Source organism: Tyto alba, unplaced genomic scaffold (assembly GCF_018691265.1).
Source record: "Tyto alba isolate M040663 unplaced genomic scaffold, T.alba_DEE_v4.0 Super-Scaffold_9, whole genome shotgun sequence".
NCBI lineage: Eukaryota > Metazoa > Chordata > Aves > Strigiformes > Tytonidae > Tyto > Tyto alba.
Window position 1 is genome coordinate 173,259 of NW_024881330.1, and position 24,452 is coordinate 197,710.

At 45.1% G+C, this 24,452-nt stretch overlaps 1 protein-coding gene across 23 annotated transcripts in view; it reads right to left on the reverse strand.

The window, feature by feature from the left end:
• The window catches only part of SCRIB (scribble planar cell polarity protein), a 112,171-nt gene that overhangs the window by 58,844 nt on the left and 28,875 nt on the right, over window positions 1-24,452 (reverse strand). For 22 of the 23 annotated variants that reach the window (XM_042785775.1, XM_042785772.1, XM_042785763.1 and 19 more), the window contains exons 6-19: window positions 24,224-24,287; window positions 22,904-22,978; window positions 22,670-22,814; window positions 22,202-22,320; window positions 21,339-21,538; window positions 20,364-20,530; window positions 19,639-19,763; window positions 18,331-18,456; window positions 17,547-17,780; window positions 16,760-17,077; window positions 14,588-14,650; window positions 3,149-3,238; window positions 2,490-2,567; window positions 72-386 (exon numbers count right to left, since the gene is read on the reverse strand). In XM_042785775.1, coding sequence (XP_042641709.1) covers window positions 72-386; window positions 2,490-2,567; window positions 3,149-3,238; window positions 14,588-14,650; window positions 16,760-17,077; window positions 17,547-17,780; window positions 18,331-18,456; window positions 19,639-19,763; window positions 20,364-20,530; window positions 21,339-21,538; window positions 22,202-22,320; window positions 22,670-22,814; window positions 22,904-22,978; window positions 24,224-24,287 — 2,119 coding nt within the window. The remainder of the gene's footprint in view (window positions 1-71; window positions 387-2,489; window positions 2,568-3,148; window positions 3,239-14,587; window positions 14,651-16,759; window positions 17,078-17,546; window positions 17,781-18,330; window positions 18,457-19,638; window positions 19,764-20,363; window positions 20,531-21,338; window positions 21,539-22,201; window positions 22,321-22,669; window positions 22,815-22,903; window positions 22,979-24,223; window positions 24,288-24,452) is intronic. The other variant, XM_042785761.1, reaches the window with a different exon arrangement.

A 24,452-nucleotide genomic window follows, 5' to 3' on the forward strand; every position in this document is an offset into this window, starting at 1 on the left:
ACCGCTCCCACAAGTAGTGCCGAGACTCAGGGATAACAAAGCACCTTCCTTCCCAGGAAATCATTACTGACCGTGTCACCAGCCCGGTATGGTGTGGAGCCTTTGCCACCAGCAATGCTGAAGCCCAGGCCCTTCTCATTGCGCATGAGGCAGGTGGAATATCTCTCTGTGGGAGGTGCCCCCTCGGGTCGCTCTGGGAAGCGCAGACCACCTCGCCTCTCACGAGGGCTGTAGTCATCCTCAGGGCGCAGCGGTGTGACAGTGATGGCGTTCTCCGGCTCCACCATCCGCTCCCGCAGAACTGTCATGGAGACGGAGCTGCCTGATCCACGCAGAGCTTCCACCGCCACATGATGCTCAGCACAGTGCAGGGACACACCGTTTACCTGGGGACAGACAGAGCCAGGCACAATCCTTACCTCTGTGGAGAGTTCCTCCAACAGCTGCACAGACAGCTCCAGCCTTAGTAACTGCTGCCCAAGGCAAGCACAGCTCATCCCCTGCACAGCTGTGTTGACTTGTTCCCGGAGGGGTGCCCAGACCTCACCTGCTGCTTGCAAGGGAGTTTCCCGGCACAGGGGGCTCCCACAACACGTGCTGCCTGTCCCAGGCCAGGGCAGCCCCGGCCTAGCACAGTAAAGACCCTTCCAGAGGAATTCTCCCCCCACAGGGAGCTCCAACTTCCCCACCACCTGTATCGTCCCTGAAGGCAACAAACTCCCAGACAGATAACTACTCACCCAGAACTACCTTCCCTAACAAATCTCGGTACAACTCAGGTCAACACAATTTCTCTTTCACCTTCAAGAAGGACATCTACTTCCTCATACCCTGAAACACTCATTCCCTCCCCCGCCATGCTAAACTAGTAAAGTACTCGCAGGGAGGACACCAGGTTCTGCAGCTCTTGGGGAAGCAACCTGATTCCCTCCACTTTTGCTTCCCTCATTTCAGAAAGAGGTCCTACCACATCAGAAGACTCAGGATATGCAAAGCAGCGTCCCATGAAGCTGAAGAATCTTCTTTTCATAGCAGCTACCTCATTGCATATTAACACACACTTACAGGAAGGATTGTCTGGTGCTCAGCCTGAAAACCAATGTTCAAATCTATTTCCTCCACTTGATGGCATTTAGGGTTTCTTCCCATCATGACCTTCACTCCTGAGCAACGCTCTGTATCCCTACTCTAGGGGTGAAGACGTATTCCTTACAATTCATTGCCAATGAGAATGGAATCCAAGACTGATGTGCCTCAGTCACATCTTACTTGTAGTCATAACAGTCTTTTAGAATGAATATGACAAATCTCTGAGTTATGTTGTGAGGGTACAGCCACTTCTGCAGAAGGCATAGATGAATGGGCATCACGGGAAGTGAATCAGAAAGGGAAAAGTAAATAATCTCTTCCCAAAGTTGTAACTGAAGAGGGATCTACTTTACATGAAATAGTAGGGCACCACAAATTTAACTGTTGGGAAAAGGAATAAATATTAATCTCAAAATCTTCAAGATCTGACCCCCTTTGGGAAGTCATTCTGCAGCAAAATGCAGTATTATGCATGCAGCACAAGGATGTTCAGTAACAATGAAGGTCCTAAAACATACAAGAGACCAGGCTAGCTCAAGTGCATACTCCCTTTTTTGGACTCCATGGAATTATCAAGACAATCCTATGATAACTGCAGAAGTGAACAAGGTAAATTTTGCAACTCCAGAATCAAGTCTTCTCATGAAGCAACACAAAAACTTCTAATTACAGAACCATATAGCAGTTTATTCGACTTCTACCATGGTCAACAGCAGGTAAGTGGTGAGAAAGACCGGAACACCTACTCAGGCAAATGCCCAGGCCTCCACTGCTAATGCGTAGGCTGCAGTGAGTAGGAGCGCATGAGCTACCCAGAGACACCATACCAGATCGCACAAACACAGGCCACTGCCCAAATACAGACCACTTATTCCTCTGATCTCTGTCCAGCACTGTAGTGACATCTATTCCCTCCATAATGCAATCAATCCTTCCTCAAGTGCATCTCAATCCTGTATGATTAATCACGTTTTCAAATTATTTGAAGACAGGCAAGCATGGCATATGGCTGGCTCCCTGGTTCCAAAGTTATCTCCCAAGGCCCACTCTTGCCCCACACAGGAAAGCAGATATGTAGAGACCGGCTGGTCAGCCTGCTGGGGTCATGGGGACACACTGCTGAGTATTTCTTCCCACCTGAGTTACACAACACTTCAGAGTTGGGGGAGAGTGAAAGCAGGAGCAATTTACATCCTTACAAAGCAGCAAAAGATTAACGGTAATGTTAATTAAATACCTAACTCTTTGAGCTAGGGGAATTTTGTTTTGCTCTTGCACAGCACCTGATACTTAATTTGGCCTACAAACTAGCATGATGCAGATAAATACCAAATCGTATTTCCTCCTCCAGTCTGAAGTAATCAGAAGCATTTACTTCTTCACAGTAGCTAGGTTCTTACCTCCAGAAGCTTGTCCCCAACACGAACCCCTGCACGAGCTGCAGGACCCTCTTCTGACACACGGGAAATAAAGATGCCCTGGAAACAAAACTACTTGTTAGAAGAGGTGGAACCCATTCGTCAAGCCTCTAAAGTGTAAAGAGACCGCTCCACCCTGTTCACCGTAAGGGAAAGGGGAAACCCCTCGCCAATCCTGTACCCTGGATGTGGGGACAGGACAGCCACATCACCCCATTCAGGAGTTGGTAGAAAGGGGAAAGAAATCCCATTGCAGGGCTACCCCATAGGTGACAAAGGGGAAAAGGGAATGACACTTTAATCCTTTTCCAATGGGACAGGAACACGACAAAGCTGATGCCACCACATGTGTAGAAGACAACCCCATAATCTTTGCCTTGTGAGTCCTGTACATCAGGACACAGATGGGAAAAATACAGCTGTTCTCTGCAGCCAGTAGCAGGAAGGTACAAGAAGTTGTGATCCAGAGGCAAGAGCCCACACAGCCCACCTGCTCCAGGGTGGGCCAAGGGCTGCTCCCACCCTGCTCCAAAAGCGCAGCCCAGCCACAAAGCTGATACATACAGACATCCAACCTCCAGCTACAGAGAACTAGTCCCTGAAAGTGGGTGCTTCAATAATTATACAGTCCAGGGTCTTACCTCATCATCACCCTTATAGGGGGTGGAGCCCTTGCCCCCTGCGATGCTGATGCCCAGCCCCCCCGTCTGCCGCACGATAGTCAGTGTCAACTGGAAGCAGAATGGACACAGGTTACAGGTCAGTGCAGACTGGGAGAATGCCCAAAACATCTTGAAGAGCAAGGGATGACTACTTAAAGAATAAGCACAAAAGTATAAACTTTATCTGCATACATCTGCTCACATATTTTTGTAGGCTGTGGTATCCATGCCTCAAAGGCACCGAAGTCATAATACATTTAAACAAACAAATCCTTTTTCACAGTTGAGTCCTGAACCGTATTTCAAGACCACGAGTCAGTTTGCCTGTAATGAACACATCAGAATGAGATGTCCACCACGAAGTAAACTGAGCAGCAGTAGGATGGGACTGGATAAAGAAGTAGGGATAATGTTCACATCACAGCCCAGCTCTACCACATGGCTCCCTTTGGGGTGTAATTCCATACAACTACTGGAAGATTACGGGTCACCCCAACGTAGTGTACAATAACAAGAATGGCACCTCTTCCAGAATACCCTGGACAGATACATGACTTTGCTCTATTGGTGGAAATCAATATGTGATTCAAGAAAAGCCATTTGCTTTGTCCAGCTGTCTCCTTTCTCTTCTCCCCTCTGCAAAGGCAGGCTCAGGATTGTAGCTGTGCAATCCAGAATTCTCTTCTCCTTCCTGTCTCCCCCCTCTACATACCAAATTATGCCCACTTCCAATAGCAAAACTTTCGGTCAAACCTGAACTGAAATTGCTTATATTCAGGACACCAGCATAAACCGTTCATGTTGCCCCAGTCACAAGAAGGAAAACAGGGAGCATGTGGTAGGATACAGGGAAAGGAATGGGACAGAAAGGACCCTCTCAGGGATCTGTCAGGGCCAAGGACCAAGGAGCTGGTGAGGTAAGTGACAGAAATGCACAAAGACTCCTGGAGAGAACCAAATTTGCTGTCCTCCAGATGTCAGTTCTCTGGAAACAAAGTCCAGAACAGAGAGCGGCTGCTGCAGAGGTGTCTAGCTTCAACATCAGGTCCGCTTGGCCTAGGTCAGGCCACTGTGTGGGCAGCAAAAGAAGCAGGAGACTTGCTTTCTTTAACCCCTTCCTTCAAATCCTTCTTAACTTTCTACAATGCCAGAAGCAATAGCCTGTGGGGAGCCACATTCTGCTAAGTTTGAATTACAAAACCAAAAACAAACAAACAAACAAAACAAATAACCCCACAGGAAATGTAGAACTAAAATGAGGTTCCTTGCCATTTCCTTTGGTGTCCAGTCAACAGTGTAGCAGAAAGCTGATGGGATCTTCACAAGGACACCCCTGATTCTAGACAGACCATAAGTACATCATCTCCTGTGCAACACCTAGAGACTGAATAAAATCCAAGTACTGAAAGACAAGGATTATTCAGGTGAGACAAAGCAATGTGGTAATCATGAGATAGCATTCCATGTCATTGATAAGCACACTTTAAAAACCAGTTATTGATTAGACTAACGCTTCTTGCATGAAACAGTCTGTTAGGATCAAACTACAAATATCAGGGTTTTTTTCCAGTCTCACTGGATTTTACTAATGTTCTAAAGACTTATATCTATATTCAACACAAAAGCTTCTAAAGACAATGGAAAACTAGGTCTCCAGACAAGCACTAGAGAGTATTCTAATAACAGGATCCAGCAGTTTCCAAGTAAGATAGCTGATGGTTTTGCTCACTACCTGAATCAGTAGGACAGGATTGCTATCTTTGACAATGAACAAGGAATATACAATGTCACTGGTTACAGAAAGTCATCTGCAGTTGCACAGTAAGTTGATTGTGTAAATTAACTGAAAGATAAACAACAAAACCCATGGAATTCACAAATTCATAGAAATCAGACTGAAAATACAGGGAAGTTTGCCAGAAAAGTCAACTAGACTGAGTGTTAAGAACCTTTTGTCTATCAACATACACTGAAAAAGGAAAACACCAAGGAGGAACCAGACCTAATTAAACTTAAAGACACTGCTAGAACATCAGCAAATGGACTTGAATTAGACATAAATATATTTAGGCTGGAAAGAAGATTTTAAGCTCTCAAAGCAAATTAGTTCTCCCATAAAAACAGTGTGGTAGGAAACTGAACTGCTGAATGTTTGTTTGAAGTCTATGAAAAGAATAATTGACATGAATATGGATCTGAGAAAGAAGGAATTGGGTCCAGTAGCATATAATGGCCTTTCAGTTTTATATTCAGTATTTCACATTACCACCCAGACACTGCTTTTTACACTAAACCATTAAGTTATTTCTTCCCAAAAGTGCATCTGTCCTAAGGATGCTTCAGAGCTGCCTTGGCTTCCATGATGTCTAGACTGATACTCTGGAAGCACAGCAAATAGCTGCCCTAACAGCAGGGACAGCACAGCTTCTACCCCTGCAATCACTCTTGCCAGTGACTTTCCTGGATATTCTTCTCCTCTTGTATTTTCTTCCCTAGAACCAGGGATCCACCTGCCATCCAGCAAGAGCTCACCTCAGACCTAACAACTGATTAGTGATACTCCTTGACTAGAAACATGCTGCTCAACTGATTCTGGCTCCGTTCTTTGCAGAAAGGGCAAACCTTCATTAAGTGAGCAACATATCCGGAGTTTCTTCCTACTTACTCCCAGACAGACAAGCATTCATGTTCTCTATCCGGAGTTTCTTCCTACTTACTCCCAGACAGACAAGCATTCATGTTCTCTATCAAGAAGTACTACTAGGAAAGGTGAAAAGTAGGAAAATTGAAAAAGCTGCCACTTCAGCCGACAGTTGTCATGTCCCTGAACTCCCACTGGAGACTAGGAGGAGACCCATTCATCACTGATGGCACCAAAGCACAACCCAAGGAAGTAGTTCTACTTCCCTCCTCTCTCCTCCTCAGTCCCACCTGTGTTTCTACCTGTACATCTCTGAGAAACATACTTAAACAAGGACTGATTCCATCTCAACCTATTTTTCCTACATTATTCATATAACTATCTTTTAACAAATTCACTTGATCCTGCAAGATTTTCCAGCTTGCAGGGAATAAATGTATACCATTCTGGAGAAATGCATGGACAAGCTTATTTTTCAGTAGCAGCCAGGAATATCTGAGTATTGCCCAACTGACTTGAAACAGTATTCGGTGCTGTGCCTTCCAACTGCCAGCTAAGGATTTCTGCAACTTGCTTTTGGCTGGAGCACAGCAGACACAGAGGCAGCAAACTAGACATTCACAGGATTCAACTGCCAAAGCATGGAGCTGTAGTACTTCAGAACCTGCTGAAAGACCATGTTGTTCCTCCAGACGTACCAAAGGGAGTGGGGGTTTAAGGGCTTTCCAGAAGGCAGCAAGTTTCTGCATGCACAGGCATCTTTGTATAACTTGCTGTATATCTGTAAGTGTCTAACCCCTGCATTTACATGAGTTGAAACTTTAAATGAGACTGGATTGTCAACAGACGCATAAAACGCAAGTATGCGATAAATACTTCTGATTTGCACTTGGACAGAAGCATGATGATGTACCTGCGTCACATGAAGGTGATGGATCACACTTCACTCCAACGGCAGCTGAAAAATCCATTTACTATAATCAATAAGGAATAACCATTTTAAAAGTCCAGAGGACTGGATAACTTGTACCCAAGAGTCCTAGCAACTGACTGAGATCTCCAATACGCTTATAAAGCATTTATAATATTCTGGAATCTTGATACTCTGAAATAGCATTTACATTGTGCTGTTAGACTAAGAGACTACACAAGATGTTGCCTGTAATTACCAGCTTGTCATCCTAGCACCAATTCTAAAAAAGTAACTGAAGAACATGCATGCCTCTTACCAGGCACACAGAAATAGCACTCATGCCAAACAGCTGAATTTTATGAAAATTACCTGTCTCAAAAACCAAACATACCTATATTTCATTCTCTGACAAGACTCCGAACTTGGCTGATAAAGTAATAATAAAGATTTAACAAGCATATTTTGTAAAACAGGAAACTTGTTACCCCGATACATTCTTACTGACATCATATGATGCTGGTTTTGGGCGTATGTTACACAAGCTAAGAACTAGCAGAGCTCAAGTACTAGTGATCAGTGAAGAACCAAAAAGTAAGGTTCTACTGAGACTTCACCAGGCCTGATTGTATTCCAAATCACTGACAGTAGAAGTGTTAATAGTTCCATATGAGGGGAGGCAAGGAGCCTTCAAATGCAGAAGGGGGAGGGACAGACACATGTTTTTTCTTTTCATGCCATTAAATAGCTTTATAGGAAATTATTATTCCATGTTTGTAACAACAAAGGAATTAGGGATACCCAATGAAATTTCAGCAGCAGGCTTAAAATGCTTTTGAATGTAAAGCAGAAGTAAATTACAGAATTTATTACCACTAAATACTGTGGAACTAAGATGTGTAAAAGGGAGTGGAGAGATCAGACAATTCCACAGACAGCAGCTCCACTGTGTCTAGTGCAATAGTATGAACAGTCCAGAAATCCTAAACTACAGATTGCAAGGACCTGGGAAAATACCAGTGAAAGGATCACCGTACCTCGCTAAGGTCTGTGCTTCCTAAATCCTAAAGAAAGTCCCCACACTTAGAGACATCCTTACACAGACATGACATTCAATTCTGTGTGTCCTTTTTCCAGGAACTCCTCAGCAAAAGAGAGGGTACTTACGTAGCACATAAATGTAAGACACATAGGAATTCAGGAGCCAGAGGCACTGACTCAACAGGAAAGATTAGAAGAGCTAAATCTGTCTGGCTTCAGTAAGCAATAACTCATGAGGACAAGAGGATAGGCTGAAAATATCAGTGACCAAATGGAAGGTGGGAGATTCCTGCATGAGCTGTTGAGAACTAAATTAAAACCGAACAACGGAAAAAGGAACATGAAGGAAAGATCCTGCCCTGGCAGAGGAGCAATCTGCTGGGTATGAGCTGAAGATTTTCTGGCTCTGATGTTATTTCTTCCTACATTCAGATGTTTTTTTAGTTACCAAGGCAATGGATGCTTACAAGGCAGAGATGGCAGGGTACAGATCAGATGAGTCAAGCACTTTACTGCCTTCTTACTAAACACTTCTCCACCCAGTTTACTACTAATCAGAAAGAGTGCCAAATAAGAGAAGTTTGCAAGCCCCAGTGTCTGACAGCAGCATTAAGAACAGACAGGACAGGTGACCTGCAGTGCTAAATGCTCTGGTGTACTCCTGCAGGTCCCCTTTCCCCAGAGAGATTACAAGAGAGTGAACAACATTTCATGAATTGAGGATGAAGAAGGGATGCATTTTTTAAAACATTAAATATGACGACTTTTGAACTGTAAGTAAAAAACTAGGTTCATCCAGGTATGATTATTCTTGATATGAGTATATAGATATGAATACATAGTTATCTTATAGATATGAATCATATATTATATATATAGATACGAATGTTCATATATATGTGTCTATATAGAGATATGAGTTCATCTTGATATAAGAAAAAATTTTTACAGTGAGAACAATTATTCATTGGAACAAACTCCCCAGGGACGTGGTAGAGTCCCCATCAGTGGAGGTTTTCAAGATGCGACTGGTCAGGGTGCTAGATAATCTCAACTAGGCTCCCTTTCTCTCAAAACGTTGGACTTTTCAAGGGTGCCTTCCAACCTGCACTGGTTTATGATTATATAATTAGCTCTTTCATTAATGAATTCCAGAAACAGGGAATTAAGAAGCCAGTACTTCCTCCTCATCACAATGGGCACCCAGGTTCGTCACAGGCATGGACATGCCACCAGCAGGCTGGGCTGGCTAAGCTAGGGAATGCAACAGGACAGAGTCCCTCTGGGAATGAAAACATTCAACTTTGATAAAGAGAAACAAAATGAGTATTGGGCAAAGCTACCAAGCCTTGAACCATTCCCAGAACTGGAAATAGTACAAAAACCTAGACATGGAAGTCCTGAGGATTCAGCTTGAATGAGTGACACTGAAACACTTTGTATTTTTTCCTCTCTGCAGCAGTAAAGAATTTTTATTCCTATTTTGTATGTGGTAAAAGTGGTATAGTCATTGGTATAGTCATTCATTTTGCATCATGCTGACTACAAAATTTCACTTAGAAACTCCTCTCAGATCAGTAACTTCTTACTATTCTAAAGGTACATTTTAGCCCATCATTTCATATACAATTAAAAGACTGAAAGGACTGAAGAATTTACAACTCTCTTCTAAAATCTGTTTAAACTTTGTGCTGCTAAGGGCAGGCAGCACAGTAGGAGAGCATTTGTCCAAGGTGACAGTGAGCTAAAACACTCCTTTTAAAACATACGAGCAGAGACATCTTTAAGCACACCAACAGTCTGGAGGACAAAACTCACTGAGAACCTTGACACTGAATGCAGGAACAAAAGCTAGCTTGATAAAGAGAATTCCCCTCCATGACCAGAAACTACCACATTTGAAGTGGAAGAAAAACTATGGAATTTAGCGAACTAAAGTCTGAATAAACTGTCATGTTATCCACAGTCAACAAATCTGAATTCAAGTAGAACAAGGGAATGAAAAAAGCAGTGAGAAAGACAGGGAATGGAGATCTATCTTACAAGAGAACACTAGAAGAATTTGGTTTCTTTAAACTAGCAAAAAGAAGGCTAGAAGGAGTTGTGACTCATGTCCATAAAAAAATACCAAGGACAAGAAGACACAGGGTCAGACAGCAGTAAAGAGATTTTTCATGATAAAATATAATTAAATCAATGAATTAGCAAATGTAAGTTGAGCTTGAAAGTAAGCTTTCTAACCACTCAAGTAGAAATCTGGAGAAGTTTTTGGTTTCTCCCATGAGGAGGGACATGAGCATGTGCACACAAACTGAGTAGCAGGAGGAAACAATCTATGTTTAATAAAAAGTTTGACTGACTTATGAAATACAGTATCTGGTTACTAGTGGTGGTAGGAGACTTGGCTCGAGGATTTCGTCTAAATAATGTTATCTTCATCGTAAATTTAGCTTGTTGCTCCTGAACTGAACACAGCACTTCTCTGGCTAAAGTGTATCTTCCCAAAATGGCAACCTATCCTAGTCTTGCCTTGTTTTGGTTCCCCAGCCCAAGCTAGTGATTGTCTTCTACCACAAAGTCTCAAAACTATTCTAGGTGTTATCCTTCTCTTCTATTGATACAGTCAGGAAATATTATTGAGCTTGCAAACAGGGACCAGTTTTTAAAGGCATGCAAATGTTTAAGCCCCATTAATTTCTACAGGGGTTATTTTTAATGCCTAAATTTTTTGTATAATACTCATCCTAAGCAGCAAGACTCATATCTGTTATATATATTGCATTTTCCTATTTCAAAGGTGAAAATCACAAGTCACAGTGGAGCATTTTGTTTAAACAACGGTATCTTCTCTCCCTCTGTTAAAAACACTCCTCTGTTGCCTTCTGTTCTATATGAGAAAGCACACTAGATGATTGTGCCACACTCTTAGAGCAGGAAAAGGAAACTCTGCAGACAGTTCTGCACCTGTGTGAGAAATCACTCCACAGTTTGCTACTTGGTCCTTAAGGAAGCTCCAGATCAGATAAAATTTGCAGTTGACACATAGTGATATATTAAGATGAATAAGCAGCAATCACACAAGTAATTTGTCACCTCGTAGGTGGATTGTATTCAAACTGTGCCTTAATAGACCTGAATGCTAACCTGTACATCTACAGGAAGAGATTACAGTCCCTACTTCCAAACTGCTGGAAGGTCACAGCATAAGAAAGAATACTAAGGGCCATTCAACCCAGTAGAAAAAGGTCGTAAAAACGTCCCCATAGCAATTAATTAAAAGCCAGACACATTCAAACAGAAAATATGGCATATTTGTCCTTGCTTAATGGGAACTTTAGTCATTTAAAAAATTAAATGAGAGGAAGTAGTGTTGCATCTTTTCAGTACTTGAAGAGGACTCTGCTCTGTCAGAAAGTATATTCTAGTCAAGGCAGCTGAGCAAATACAGGTGACATGAACTCTCTTGCATTATACGGAAGTTTATTAATCTTTTCAGGGTTTAAAATTTATAGGTCACATTGTGGGAAAATCAATTTGCTGCATAACAGTTACAAGTCTGACAATGTCCTGATAAGAACGGTCTCACCCAGGAAACAATAAAAACAGACAAAGGTGCAGAGGTCCAAGTGTAAAGACAGCATCACAGCAGCACCACTGAGATGAACAGGGCTGCTCATGACAGCAGGGCATCCCGATGCTATGCACTGAGTGGGCCAGCCTTTTCAAAGCTGAACCCCCTTAACACTGTAAGATCAGGACCAAGCTGTCCTGCCTCTGGCAAACAGTAATTGTGGTGCCAAGCATGAGGCTTGCATTCAAACACAAATGGTAGTATTTCACAGCAATTTCCACAGGACAAGACTCCTTTAAGAAGACCTGACTTGCTTCTGACTCCAGAGCAACAGGATACGACATCTGAGCAGAAGCAGCTGGCAGGATCTTTTCCACCCTCCAGCAAGGCACTCTGAACATCTAAGATTAGCCTATCTTTTTCCTAGGAAGGGAAATTAACAGCATATCCTTTCTAGACAGCCATGTACAGCTGGGAGAAAGCATCCTGGCAGAAGCAAAAACCTATAAAGCTCCTCAGTCAGCACAAGTTTTGTCAGTGCAGAGCTCTTCATGACTCCTGTATTTTCAGGTGCTCTGCAGAAGACATGCAAACACAGAGGAATGACATCAGCCATTACTGCAGACAAAGAAGCACTGGTCACTTAAACAGAATTTGGGGCCCTCTTTCCACTATTATCTTCAATCTGCACAGCAGCTCTCTCTGGACTGTTTCTTCAAAAATTATCTGAAAGCAAACATACTTCAGGTGCAATGCCATGCCTTCAAATAGCATCTTGATATGCTTCTTTTCTCTTCCAAAAGCCTTCCTACAACCCAGATACAGCCATTTCTGCAGTGCAGATGGAGCCTGAGACAAAACACTGGAAACAGAGTCAGCAGTAGAATCCAGATATCCACTATCAGATATCATGTGCTTTAACAAAATGATTTATTTCACTGTAGTAGAGTCCCATCCGCACTAACAGCTAAAGGAGCTCTGGAAGTACCAGCTGCATACATAGCACCAGGTTCTCTACGCCCTGATGCTGGGGCACTGACAGAAGTTAGGCAGATGTCTCCAGTTCTACTCTGGCAAGGTTAGTCTTCGGCTAAGAATTGTGGGTTAGGCTTAAAGAACACAAAATCAGTAGTTCTTTTTCTCTAAGAGGTGTATAAAATAATACAAATAATGTGATAACAGCATTATGAACTTAAACTGTGCTGCTCAAGGGGCACCAGGCTCTCCACTCTGCAGTGGTCTTGCTCAGTTTCATCAGGCCATTGCTTTAGCTATAACAGGCTCTTCTCAAGGACATGAAATCATCCCTTGAAACAGCAGGCAGATGCTATTTCTGGGATCACTCCCTTCCCAAGCTAGTTCTCTACTTGGATGCTAAGTAGTCTTTAAGGCCCTGAATATTTCTTCTGTTGTCCTCCAACTATCCACCAAGAGGCACATGTGTTTCACAGCTGACATGTTAGGAAAGATGGCAAGGGCACCCCTCTCAGTACAAGTGAGGTGTCCTAACTGCGCAGTGCCCAAGTTCAGCTCTTGCTTACAGCACTCTTCTCAGCCCGAGTCCCACAGTTTGCTTTCACTGATGTTTCTGAAGACTGAATCTTCCACATGAGCTGCAGTTCTGGTAGGTGCCCTGCACGATTCCACTAAAATGGCTGAGTATCACTGACTGAAGAGGTCAGCAAATATCCACTGAGCTGACCACTCCACCAGAGCTGTAGGACAAGCAACTGCTTCCCAAAGCTGGTCTCCTCTGGGGCGACTTCAGCTACCACCACCCATCTGGTGGATCTCTACTAGGTTTGTCCTTGGGAGCTGCACTACCAACACTGCTCTTCACAGTGAGGGAACAGATTTGTACAAAGAAGATTACGCTGCAGGGACACCAGAGCAGACCTGGTGCCTCTAACCAGCTGCCATCTCCAGCCACCGCAGAGAAGATCTCAGCACTTCCATCAGATGCAGGTGGACCACAGGCAGGAGCCGAGGAAGAGGCAGGCAGACAGTTTCCTGACACAGGACTGAGGGTTTCTGGGCCACTGCACCTCAAGGAGCAAGGTGCTCCTGCAAATGGAACATGACATCTAACAGCTGGAAAGAAGGGCCAAGAGAAGTGTTTTCCCAAATGAGGAAACAGGAAGCACCTGGCTATACTCAGTTTTGTCTCTGAGAGACAGAAGAGCTATGCAAAAGAGAAACACAAGAAATATTAATGCCTTTCAGTGATCTAGAGCCAAGATAGACAAATCTTCAGGACACACTGACAGTGGACCACATCTGAGCCAGCTTGTGTTTCGCTGAAGTGGTGTGATCTGTCATCTCCCTCCCAGAAAATCAAGAAAGAAAAGCCTCCATTTTACACCCGAGGGAGTAGCAAAGTGCCAAGTTCACAACGACAGTCAAGCCAGCACTCCCATGTAATACATGAGTCTGGTACCATTGTACTGTCCTAAGGGAAGAAACCTTCATGCAAGCCATTAGTACTGACAACAGCTTCTGCCTCTTGCCAGTGGCAGAAGCACTCTGCTTCCAACAGTTCCTCAGTAACACTGCCTGCAGAAATCCCACTGACCCAAAGAATCAGTCAAGCCTACTCAAAACGTGGAAACAAGAGGCTGAGCTAAGGCAGCAAGACACAGGACTTTAAACTTTGGCACAGAAGACCATACATGTGCCAGGGCTTTATGGACCCCCTGGTGGCACTTGCCCCTTTTCTGACATCCCAAAGTGCTGCACGTGAAGACTTGAGGAGATTCTACAGTTGGGGCTGTGTGAGATACATGAATCATTAGCTCCAGTCCACCTTTCTCATGCAATGGCAGAGTGTCCTGAGTTAGATCCTCCTCCCTCTCCCAAAGGGTCATACATGGCACACAGCAAATTTGTGAGGCCTCTACTCCTTCAGGGTTACCTACCACTCCCAGCAGTATGCATTTATTTTCTTCCACCTTCTCCTTCCTCAGTGCACAGCAAACAGGAACTGAACTTTCCATCTCAGCCCCCTTTGTTTTTTTTATATTCCTTCCATCTCACTCCTGATCTGCAGCAGCCATTCTCACCTCAGGTATGGAAAAGTAGGGAAAGGAGGTGAAAGCAGGGGAGGAAACAATCATTGTGTGTTTGTGATCAGTCAGGTCCAGAAGCCACTTGACCCAGAGAGATCAGTTTCCCCTACAACAATGGGTGAGCCTGGGAAGCAAATCAAGCAGACTGAATGATTTTTGGCAGAGAGAGAACAGTAGGAGTGGTACAGACCTCTTCCTCCTCAATGCGAGCAGGTTCAATCAGCAGATTATTGGCTTGATCAAACGACACCCCCTGTTAGGACAGGAACCAGCAAAGAGGCATGCGGATTAGTGGAGCATAAACCAAACCCGCCACCACTACCACCACCACCCAACACACAAACGCACACCACTCTGACAGGTCTGGCCACACAGCACCAGAGCAGACCCCACTCACACCACTCCTGATTACCACCTACCAGCGAGTAGAGCGACAGGGCTGCTCCTGGGACTCACAACATGCAGAGTGTCAGCACTCTTTGGACCAGCTAACTGGAAACTGCATCTTTAAGGCCATATTTTGTCTGTGTTGGCACTCTGAGGCTGTCACCACCAAGCTCACAAGCTAAACACTATTAGCTGATTTTACACCCTCTGTACCAAGTCATTCAGTGAAGAAGGAAGGATTAAACAACAAAGGAGAAAAGCACAAAGCGACCTCTGGTGCCACCCAGCTGCTGCACAGGAATGAAGCGATCTCAAATCAAACTGCACTGGTCTCTCTTGCAAATGGAAGAGCCTCCGGTGGAACAGTGCATCCTGCCAGACACACAGGGAGCTTGCTCCCAAATGCAGGAAACCTTGGAAATTCTCTTTAAAACCAACCATCTGCAAAAAAACCCCTCTGGTTTAAGGATTCAGTTTCCTGCACACCCTCTTACCTCCTCCCTTAATGCATGTATGCAGCACCTCCTACTTGAAACTCCACTGCACAGGGACACTGGTCCCCACATTCTCACTTCTGGAAGATAGTTCAGGAAGCAAGCTAATAAACCTGCCTTCATGGAGCAGGCAACCAACCCAGCCCCCCAAAAAGGAAAACTGATTTCCGGGCAGAAGGCTTAGCTGATAACAAAGGTAACTTTCTGATAGATACACCAAACCTGTGGTCTCAATGCCTATGTAGGCTTTACAGGTTTTGCCAATGGGTCAGTGCCTCCTCAGCACTGAGTCCCTGACTAAAATAAGCTTTTTGGGTGAGGGCATTTCCCCAAGTACGGCAGGTCTTGAATGAAGGGGACTCAAGATGGCTTCACACATTCTTACAAGCAGCAGCAACTCCTTTTCATTCTGAACAACTCCACAAACAAGCTGTATCAGCTCTGCTACAGCAAGGCAACCATCCACTGAGAGAAAGGCTCCAAAGCAAACTTGAATACAAGAACCTTCCCCTGAGCAACGTGAACTCCAGCATGGGGTAGAAATGATCCCAACAGTCTGGAGTGTGTGCAGTAAGAGCAAGAGAAGACTTTACTCTAGCATCTTCAGAGACCCACATCTCATCCATGAAATCTGTTGGTGTCAGACTATGATGGAGGTTCAGCCACACCCTAATCTCTGCCTGCCAAATGCCCCTCACAAAACCATCACACCAACTTCAAGAATTGGTCTAACCTCATGCAGTGTCCCTCATCGGTATCTTCCTATTCCACTGTGAGAATGTTCCTCAAGCAAGAATCTCCGTGTGTCCCTAACCAACATGGTGGTTCAGCTGAGTAGAGCCAAGGACTTTCTATCTCATCAGCCCCAGCATAACCAGAAGGGCCCATCGTGGCCTCATGGCAATGGCAAAACTCCAGAGTATGAGTTCCCCTAAATCCCAGTGAACACTTCATCGGATTGCATCTGCACTGGTGCAAGCACAGGGTGGAACCAGAGGGGCACGCTCCTGTCTCCTCTCACTACCCACTCCTCTCCAAGAGGCACTGTAGCAGAAAGACAAGTGTAGAGCAGCCTGAACATCAGCCTGAGATTAGATCCAGGGATAAAGCTCATCCTGTTGCAAACGAGGTGCAACAACCAGCAAGCAAGGAGGTGAATGAAAGGAATGAAAAAACCTGTCAATGATGGGACAAAAGAACTGTTCTTGCAGCACAGAACACATCACCACACATAATGGGGAGGTGCAAGAATCTGGATACAGCGCGAAGAGTCAGACATAAGCAACACGGCACAGCTCTTGGACGATCATATGAGCCCCAGAACGACCTTCAGCTCTCCCACCCTCAGCATGTCTCTCCTGAAGTGCTGGAGCCTCTTGCAATGTTTTAATTGGTAACACAAGCACCTGGTTGATAGTTCAAAGTAGCGGAAGGGAGGTCTGGCACCCCTCTGACCTTTCCCCCTCCCCACAAGACTTTACCTTCACTGATGGCTGAGCAGATAAAGTTCCATTCTTTCTGTCATCCTCATCCCACACTTCCTCCTGCTCCTCAGGCTCTGTGTTGTTATTGCAGCCTCCTAACTCCTCTTCCTCTTTGGGGACTCCATCACTGTTCAGTCCCTGCAGGAGTGCCACCACTGCCTCTGGCTTGGGCAGTTTAGTTATCTTAAAGTGTTTCTTATAATGGGGTGTGTCCTTGCGGATAAGCCTCTGTTTCTCCACTGGGAATGGTCGTTCTTCATCCTCATCCTCATCCTCACTCCGTATTAGTGTGTCCTCAGCAAAGTGTACAGTAGGCTACAACGGCAAAGCCCCAGAAAGGTTGTGAACATTAGGTAACAGGTATATCTGGGAACAGTGCAGAAACTTTCTGTCCCCCCACTACCAAAACAGGCAAAGCCAGTGTTGCTGCTTTTATGCTAAATAAGATGCAAGAATACATGTTAAAATTTCATCATACTTGCCTTTTTCTGTATTAACTCCTTCACTCAGACACACCTTCTGTCTGCTCCAGCAACTGAGGGCACTTAAACTGTAACCCTGATTTTCTCAGTCTCTGTCTGGCTCCCATACTGTCCTTTCTAGTCTCCCATGGACACAGTTCCCACAGACTGCCTGAATCTCTGCTTATACTTGGACTCCACAGCCTGTATTTGCCTCCACTGATGCCCAAATCACACTCTCTACATCCATTTACCATTTTCTCTGAAACTTTCAAGTCCTTCCACTTTTTATCATGACTCTGCTGCAGTTCCTAGGCTCCTACCTCATTGTATTCCACTTCCACATCTTCCTCTTCTTGGTCAGCAGCTTCTTTATGCTCCTCGTCAGCTCGGGGCTTTGCTTCCTTCTCCAGCTTGTGCATCTCAGGCACCTGCCCATTTGGCCAGCTCCTCTCTCCCTCCTCTCCCTGCTCCTCTGCCCTAAAGTCAGCAGAGGCAGTGCTGTTGGAAAGGTGGGAGTCCTCACTGCGATTTGACACGGCGCTCAGCCTCTTCTCCTAAGTATAGGATTGTAAAAGTTAAGATGGAAACCAAAGCAGCAGATGGAACAAGGCAGTGTGACCGGTGTGAGGTAGGGTATGAACCAGTACCAACAGAACCAGCTTTTTCTTCAGGCTGCCCTCTGCTTTGCCTGCCAAGCCTGCTACATCTCACCTAGGTCCACCCTTGTTCCACCATGTTTGTAGGCATTTATTCTTAGTATCACGCCTGGGCAGTAAAATGTTTCCTCCAAGCACTCCTGTTCCCATTATTCTTCACTGGGAATATCAGAGCCTTCTTTCCCTCTCCCTGTGTTATGACAGAAGTGGTTCCAATGCACACAATTCCCCTTAGGCCATTCTCTGTCTCCTGGTTGCATCTCTTGCCCTATCTCAGTGGCCCCAGCTGACACCACAAGGCAGATTCCAGCCTTTAGAATCCAGGCAATCCTTCCAATCTTTCCCAGAAGTAAGTTCGTTCTGCCCAGCTTATACACGCTGCCTCCCCATTCCCCAAGTCCAACACATGTTTGCTATGGTTATCCATTTCTTAGTGAACAGCACTCACTTCTGAGTTAGGAGAATTCAGGTCCGTATCAGGCTTTGCAGCATGTACCTCATTGCGCCGAACTTCAATCACTTTCTTCATAACCTTCAGTTCACTGGGATGAGGGGTTGCTCTGCGCTGTAAGCCCTGCCCAGAGCAGGAGATTCAACAGTCAGAGCAGCACAGGCCACGCCTCAGGACTGAAGCACTTCAAACAACATGTTTTATCAGAGTGCTAGATCCCCGGCCGGACATGACCTCAATGTCATGTCTGGGCCCCTCCACTACGATAGTCTGTAGCTGTGAAGAGGAAATAAATGGAGGCACGTAACACTTCTCAGAGCTCTCTCTCAGACATTATCCTACTCTCCATCTGACAGAGGGGTTGGGAGGAACTGTAGAGACAGAGTTTTTAATTGTTCTTCAGACTTAGTAAATGCAAAACTGTCAACACAGAAACCCCTAAAGGAACACACAGGTGGAACATCATCTTAATCCCTCTGGTGTTTCTTAACACATCTGACAAGCACATATGCTACCAGAATTTGTGATACTTAGCTAGTTCCATCCCAGCTAAGAGTCAAGAAAACCAGTATTCTTAAATTAATAACGATGTTAAAAACAATCAAAAAAACCCCACAAAACCTCCAAACACCAGCAGCATATACATGCTGCAAGGACAGATGCAAATACAATTTATTGGAAGGATTCAGATCTCAAGAGAATCCCTCGCCACAAGATAAAAAGGGGAAAAAATCCTGCAGGAGATTTAAACCAACAGAGTACTTGCTGAAAACTGAAACTTTTATCCTGCCCTTTGCATCTGCAATTAAAGCAAAATGATATTCCATATTTTTTTAAGGCTGGTTGTCTACAGCGTTTAGATACTTTAGTAATAGGATACTCCACAGCACAGGCTTGCATCTGGCTCCCTGCCTGGAGGGGTGGAGACTGCCTGGCTTGAGTTTGGCTGTGCAGCTCTTCCCCATGAGTGGGGTCAACTAAAATCCAGTCCTGACAGTGCTCTGGCCATTAAGATCTCTGGATTATCTCAACACTCCATGGACAGATTGTCAGCCACAGCTCAACTCCCATGGGACAGCTCTCAAAACGTATATCTGCGCAAAAACTCTCAGGAAATTCTCTTTCATACCTGCTTGTCTCCTCAGGGCAGCAAATGCCCTTCGGACTGCAAAAACATAGTACACATCTGCAGCAGTATTTCAGGGTGAAACATGAACACCATAATGGCTCCCCATCTTAGAAAAAAAAATTTAGATTGTGCCTACATCTCCATGGGGAGCTAACAAGCCTCCAGAAACTCCTTACCCGTCTCTCAGCTCCAGACTCATCTTCATCATCTACTTTGGGTTCATCCAGGAACTGAATCACACTGACTCTGTTTAAATTGGTGTCTGTCCAGCTGTCATCCACACTGTTCTGCAAAAGATTCTCTGTGGACAAAGATAACACAGTGGGAGCTATTTTCTGAATGAGCAGGGCTGTAGGCTTGCTTGAATGAAAGACAGTTCTCAACACATTAGGGCACTTCTGTTGTATTTGCCTATGGCATCAAACCACAGAGGCCCTGGGGACAAAGGATGTAGCCTCCAGATCTTGTCACTTCTTGTACGTCCCCCACCAGATCTACAGCAGCCTCTACAAAAGGATCTTGATGGTTCAGCTCTAGCACTCCCTACCCAAGAACTAAGGAAAAAGGTAGGATTAAAACATGAATCAAGTACTGACACAAGAATATTATCACGACAGGAAGAAAACCTTACAGAAAATTAACTACTCAGTCAATAGATCAAAGCAGAAGACTTGAAGACTAGGCTGCAGCTTCTCTACCACCTGGCAGAGAAGCAATTTCTCAGTTTTAACAATCTCTGCCTTGGAAAGTTGCCACCAGCCATTCAGGAGCCTAGGTCTGCTGCCAGTATCACAATAATGAACAGTCCAACCAAGCAGAGAGGAAGGGTCAGTGCCTCTTCCCTACAGCATTCTCCAGAGCCCACGGTACTGCAGACAGCGTCCATAATGCAGACTCTTACCTAGGCTAGGAGAGGGCTGCTGGGGAAGCAGGTAACAAGTGAGAACTTTTTCTCCTGTCTTTTCATCATCCTCTGTCTGGAATTTCAGCATGGGCTGGGACTGATTTTCTGCCAGCCACAGGGCTTTCAGGTTAAGATTTGTCAAAGCAAGTGGCAAGTTCTGCAGTCTGCAAAAGAAAAGAAGAACTGCTGGTTAAACTTACTTGGTAATGAAGGAACTTCAACTCAGCTCCAGACTGCCTCACCTGCATTGGAAAAGGACAGAGCCGAGCCACTGTAGGATCCCTCACTCTCAGACACACCGAAGCAGCTGGCTCATGCTCCATATGGCTCTGCCACAGCCACACACTGGATTCCAGTAGCCCACCCTCATCAGTTTTTAGCAGAGGACAACTCCCATCAAGAATGTGAAAATGGGGTCTGAAGACAGAAAAATTATGCTGTCACAGACCAGTATATAGAGAGCATTCCAAACAGAAGCTCTGGTCACCTTCCAACTGCTACAGAAAATACCAGCCTTAGCTAACCAAACTGCAGCTAAAATCTTAAGAATCTTTCAAAACTGATCACAGAAACTTGTACTGCTGTGGGATTGTGCACACTTCAAACAAGGCTGTGGCACCAATCACCTGAGGACTGATGACACAAAACCACAAAATCTACAGGAGGGTCAACAGTGGACCAGAGACTTCCCTTGATCTTTGTTTCACGCATGGCAAAATGCCCCCACACTTCTGCATTAGTTCTTCCCTGTATTCAAGTAATGCAGAGAAGGGTTAACAGGCAAAACTTGAGACACACGCCCTCTTTCCAGAGCCCTAAGCAGCCAGTCTGGGCTTCTCCAAACCGAAGATCCTGGGATTAGCACAGATCCACTGTCTCCCAAAACACACCAGGGCACTGACCATGCTGTTCCTTCACAGCAGACTCCTTAGGAACATGTCTACAAGCCTGTTTACCCTTCCTGCTGCTGACCTGTTCCCAGCTACATCCAGGACGTGAAGCTCAGTGGTGTTGGCAAGCTCTGGTGGCAGGAGGGCCAGGCGATTGTCTCGCAAGGACAACACGTTCAGATTGGCACAGCCTCCGATCTCAGCTGGAAGGGATGTTAGCCGGTTCCGATCCACATTCAGGTTTGTCAGCTTAGCCAGCTTGCCCAGGGACTTTGGTAAGGCCTACGAAGGAGATGATTCAGTAGTTGCAAGAGATAAAAGCACCTGAATACAACGTATAAAGACCTCTACCTGGGGAGAAAAAAACTGCTTTCTGTCCTAACAGACAAATTTTTGATAAAGTTCTCACTACAACTTTGGGACAGGTTTTCCCTCAGGTTCACAGACTGTTATGTGCTAACTCTTCACATCAGCACAGCACACTCAGAACACCACTGGTCAAGATTTTTCTCTTGTTCATCTGTCCATTCCCAATACTTATGTTTTAACAATCAAATCATAAGCAGTTTGGAGCAGGACCATTTTAAACTACACTATTCCATGGCCCCTCATCAAACACAGCCTTTGATGTAGTCCTGCTTGCATCAGATCAGAGGGGCTTCTTCAGGATTAGCTATCCTAGAGCAAGCATCCTAGCCATTCTAGATAATTTTTCAGAGGAAAAAAAAAAAAAAAAAAAAAAAAAAGTGAGAGAAAGCAGATTCCACCAAGGTCTTCTCAAGAGCCTGTGAGCTAGGTGAAACTCTGTGCACCACAGCAGCTGAAGGGAGAGAAGCTGGAACATGCTCAGGAATCCGGCTCAGAGTCCAAAAGATGGGAAAGATCCCTGGCATGTGGCTAAACTGAACAGCACTGGAGAGGCAGCGTGGCTGCTGGTGTACTTACTGTCAGCATGTTCTCTGTCAAGATGAGTTCTGACAGATTTTCACAGTCCCCAATTGACTCTGTCACCTCTGTCAGCCGATTCTGGTCCACCTTGAGGATGGAGAGCTGCTTCAGCTGACCTGGCCAGGGCAACAAGTTAGGTGTGAACTATGCCACAGAGATAATGATGCTGTTCTATGTTTATCTGGCTGAAATGCTTCCCATCAGGGATTATGTAACCTAATAATACAGGCATTACCTTTCTTCCCCACCAGGCTTGTTCACAGGTTTCACCCATGCATAATGCAGATAAAGAACCTGAACTCATCCTGTAGAGTTCTGCTCACCAGTATCATCTACCACTTCTGCACTCAAGTACTGTGACTACGTCCATCAAGCCCTAATACCTTGTTACATACAATCTTGCCTCAATTCGGCCCTGCCAAGACAGTGAAGTCCCTGCACTGCTCCCCATCCTGTGATACTCACCAATCCCATCTGGAATGCATTCCAACAGGTTCTGTGACAGGAGCAAGTCCGTCAGTGCTACTAGCCCACTGACCTCGTTGGGCAACTGCTCCAGCTTGTTCTCTGACACATCCAGACAGACCAAGCGGCGGAGATTGCCCAGCTCCTAGGATCAGAAAGGAGATACTAGGGCTTGAGGGGGCAGCTGAGGAAGGGAGCAAAGTGGTGAATCAGTGGCCCTGAACAGGTACTCACTGGTGGCAGGGCTGAGAGCTGGTTCCGGTCCAACCAAAGCTCACGTAGGTTTGGTAGCGCTCCCAGAGTATCTGGCTGTAACAGAACAGGACAATAATAGCATCAATCCCTTCCACAGGGAAGAAGCTGCTTTAGGATGCTACAAATCACAACACACCTCGGCAAGCTAGACATTGTTATTGCTTTCACATCTCCTAGAACCATTCACCAAATGGGTTATAACGTGCTGGTGTGCCACAATATAGCAGCACATGTTTGGAAATGTCTGGGAGGGCATACTGGCTGCAAAAGGTCCCGACAGGAAACATGGAAGACAACAGCCAGGACTGTCTGGTAGAAGGCAAGACAAGAACTAAACAGGGTTTTGGAAATTCTGGCCTTACAGAAGAAATGAGTCTCCTCTTCCTCCTCTCAGACATGAAAACAAACATTTGGATAACACTGACCAACTCAACACAATATGGCAGCACCATCAGCAATGGTAGACCTACGTTCATAGCATCACTCCAGAAGCACCACACAGACTGATTACAATTTGGGTTTGGAGTTAATGCACCACTGGAGTGTGGTTCAAATGTCACGACAACTGTTCTCACAAGCAAGCTGCAGCCTTGTGCATAGCAAGCTGCACAAACTCTTTTGCCTTCCAATTTAGATGGGTTTCTGCCAAAAAGCATTCCAGAACATTAAGTGCAGGATTCAGTAACAGCTTAATCCATAGCTGCAAAATTAAAGAATATTACTGGATGCCCCTGAATGTCAAGACAAGTTGAATTTCCAAACTGTGCACTGGCTCTCAGCATGCTTGCACTCAGAGCCCTCCGTGGAAGCATCCCAGTCCAGAGGGCACACACCCCGTGCCTGGATGACTTCACTGCCAGGAACAACATGGCATGGTTGTGCACTTTGCAGCAATCAAATCAGAAGAGAAAGGTGGAAAGTTGGCCTAGCAGAAGTGAAAACCAACAGCCTGGGGCAACGCAACACAGAAGAGAAATTAAGTTAGCAGAGTGTCACTGGAAAGGAAAGATCCTTAGGCAGTTAGATAGCAAGAACTAACATCCCAGAGCAAAACTGCTTGGAAAGAGCAAAGCAAGTTGTGCACGAAGACAGCAGGAAGCAAGACACAAGGGTCAACACATGAAGAGAACATTATGCTGGGAACAATGAATAGACCATGGTGGGCACATCAGAATCTTCCCAAACAACCTGCAGGTCTATTTCTTTGTGTTTCAGATGAAAAACCACTTGCTTCCACAAAGGTACAGGGTTCTGCCCCTACCAACCACCCATACTCCCTCCCCACCATCCCTCACCTACCAGTACTTCCAGGTCATTGCCACCAAGATCCAACTGTTCTAACTTGACAAGGAAGGAGAGTGAACTGCAAGATACAAGAAGTAGAGAGGGGAAGAGAGAGAAAAAAAAAAGAAAGACAGAACAGAAGGTTAGCATCTGGGACACACATCTCACAAATTATGTAATTTTTAATAACTCCTAAAACAGGTGGAGCAATCCTGACCTTTTTCATAGTCCCTCTGTGCCAAGC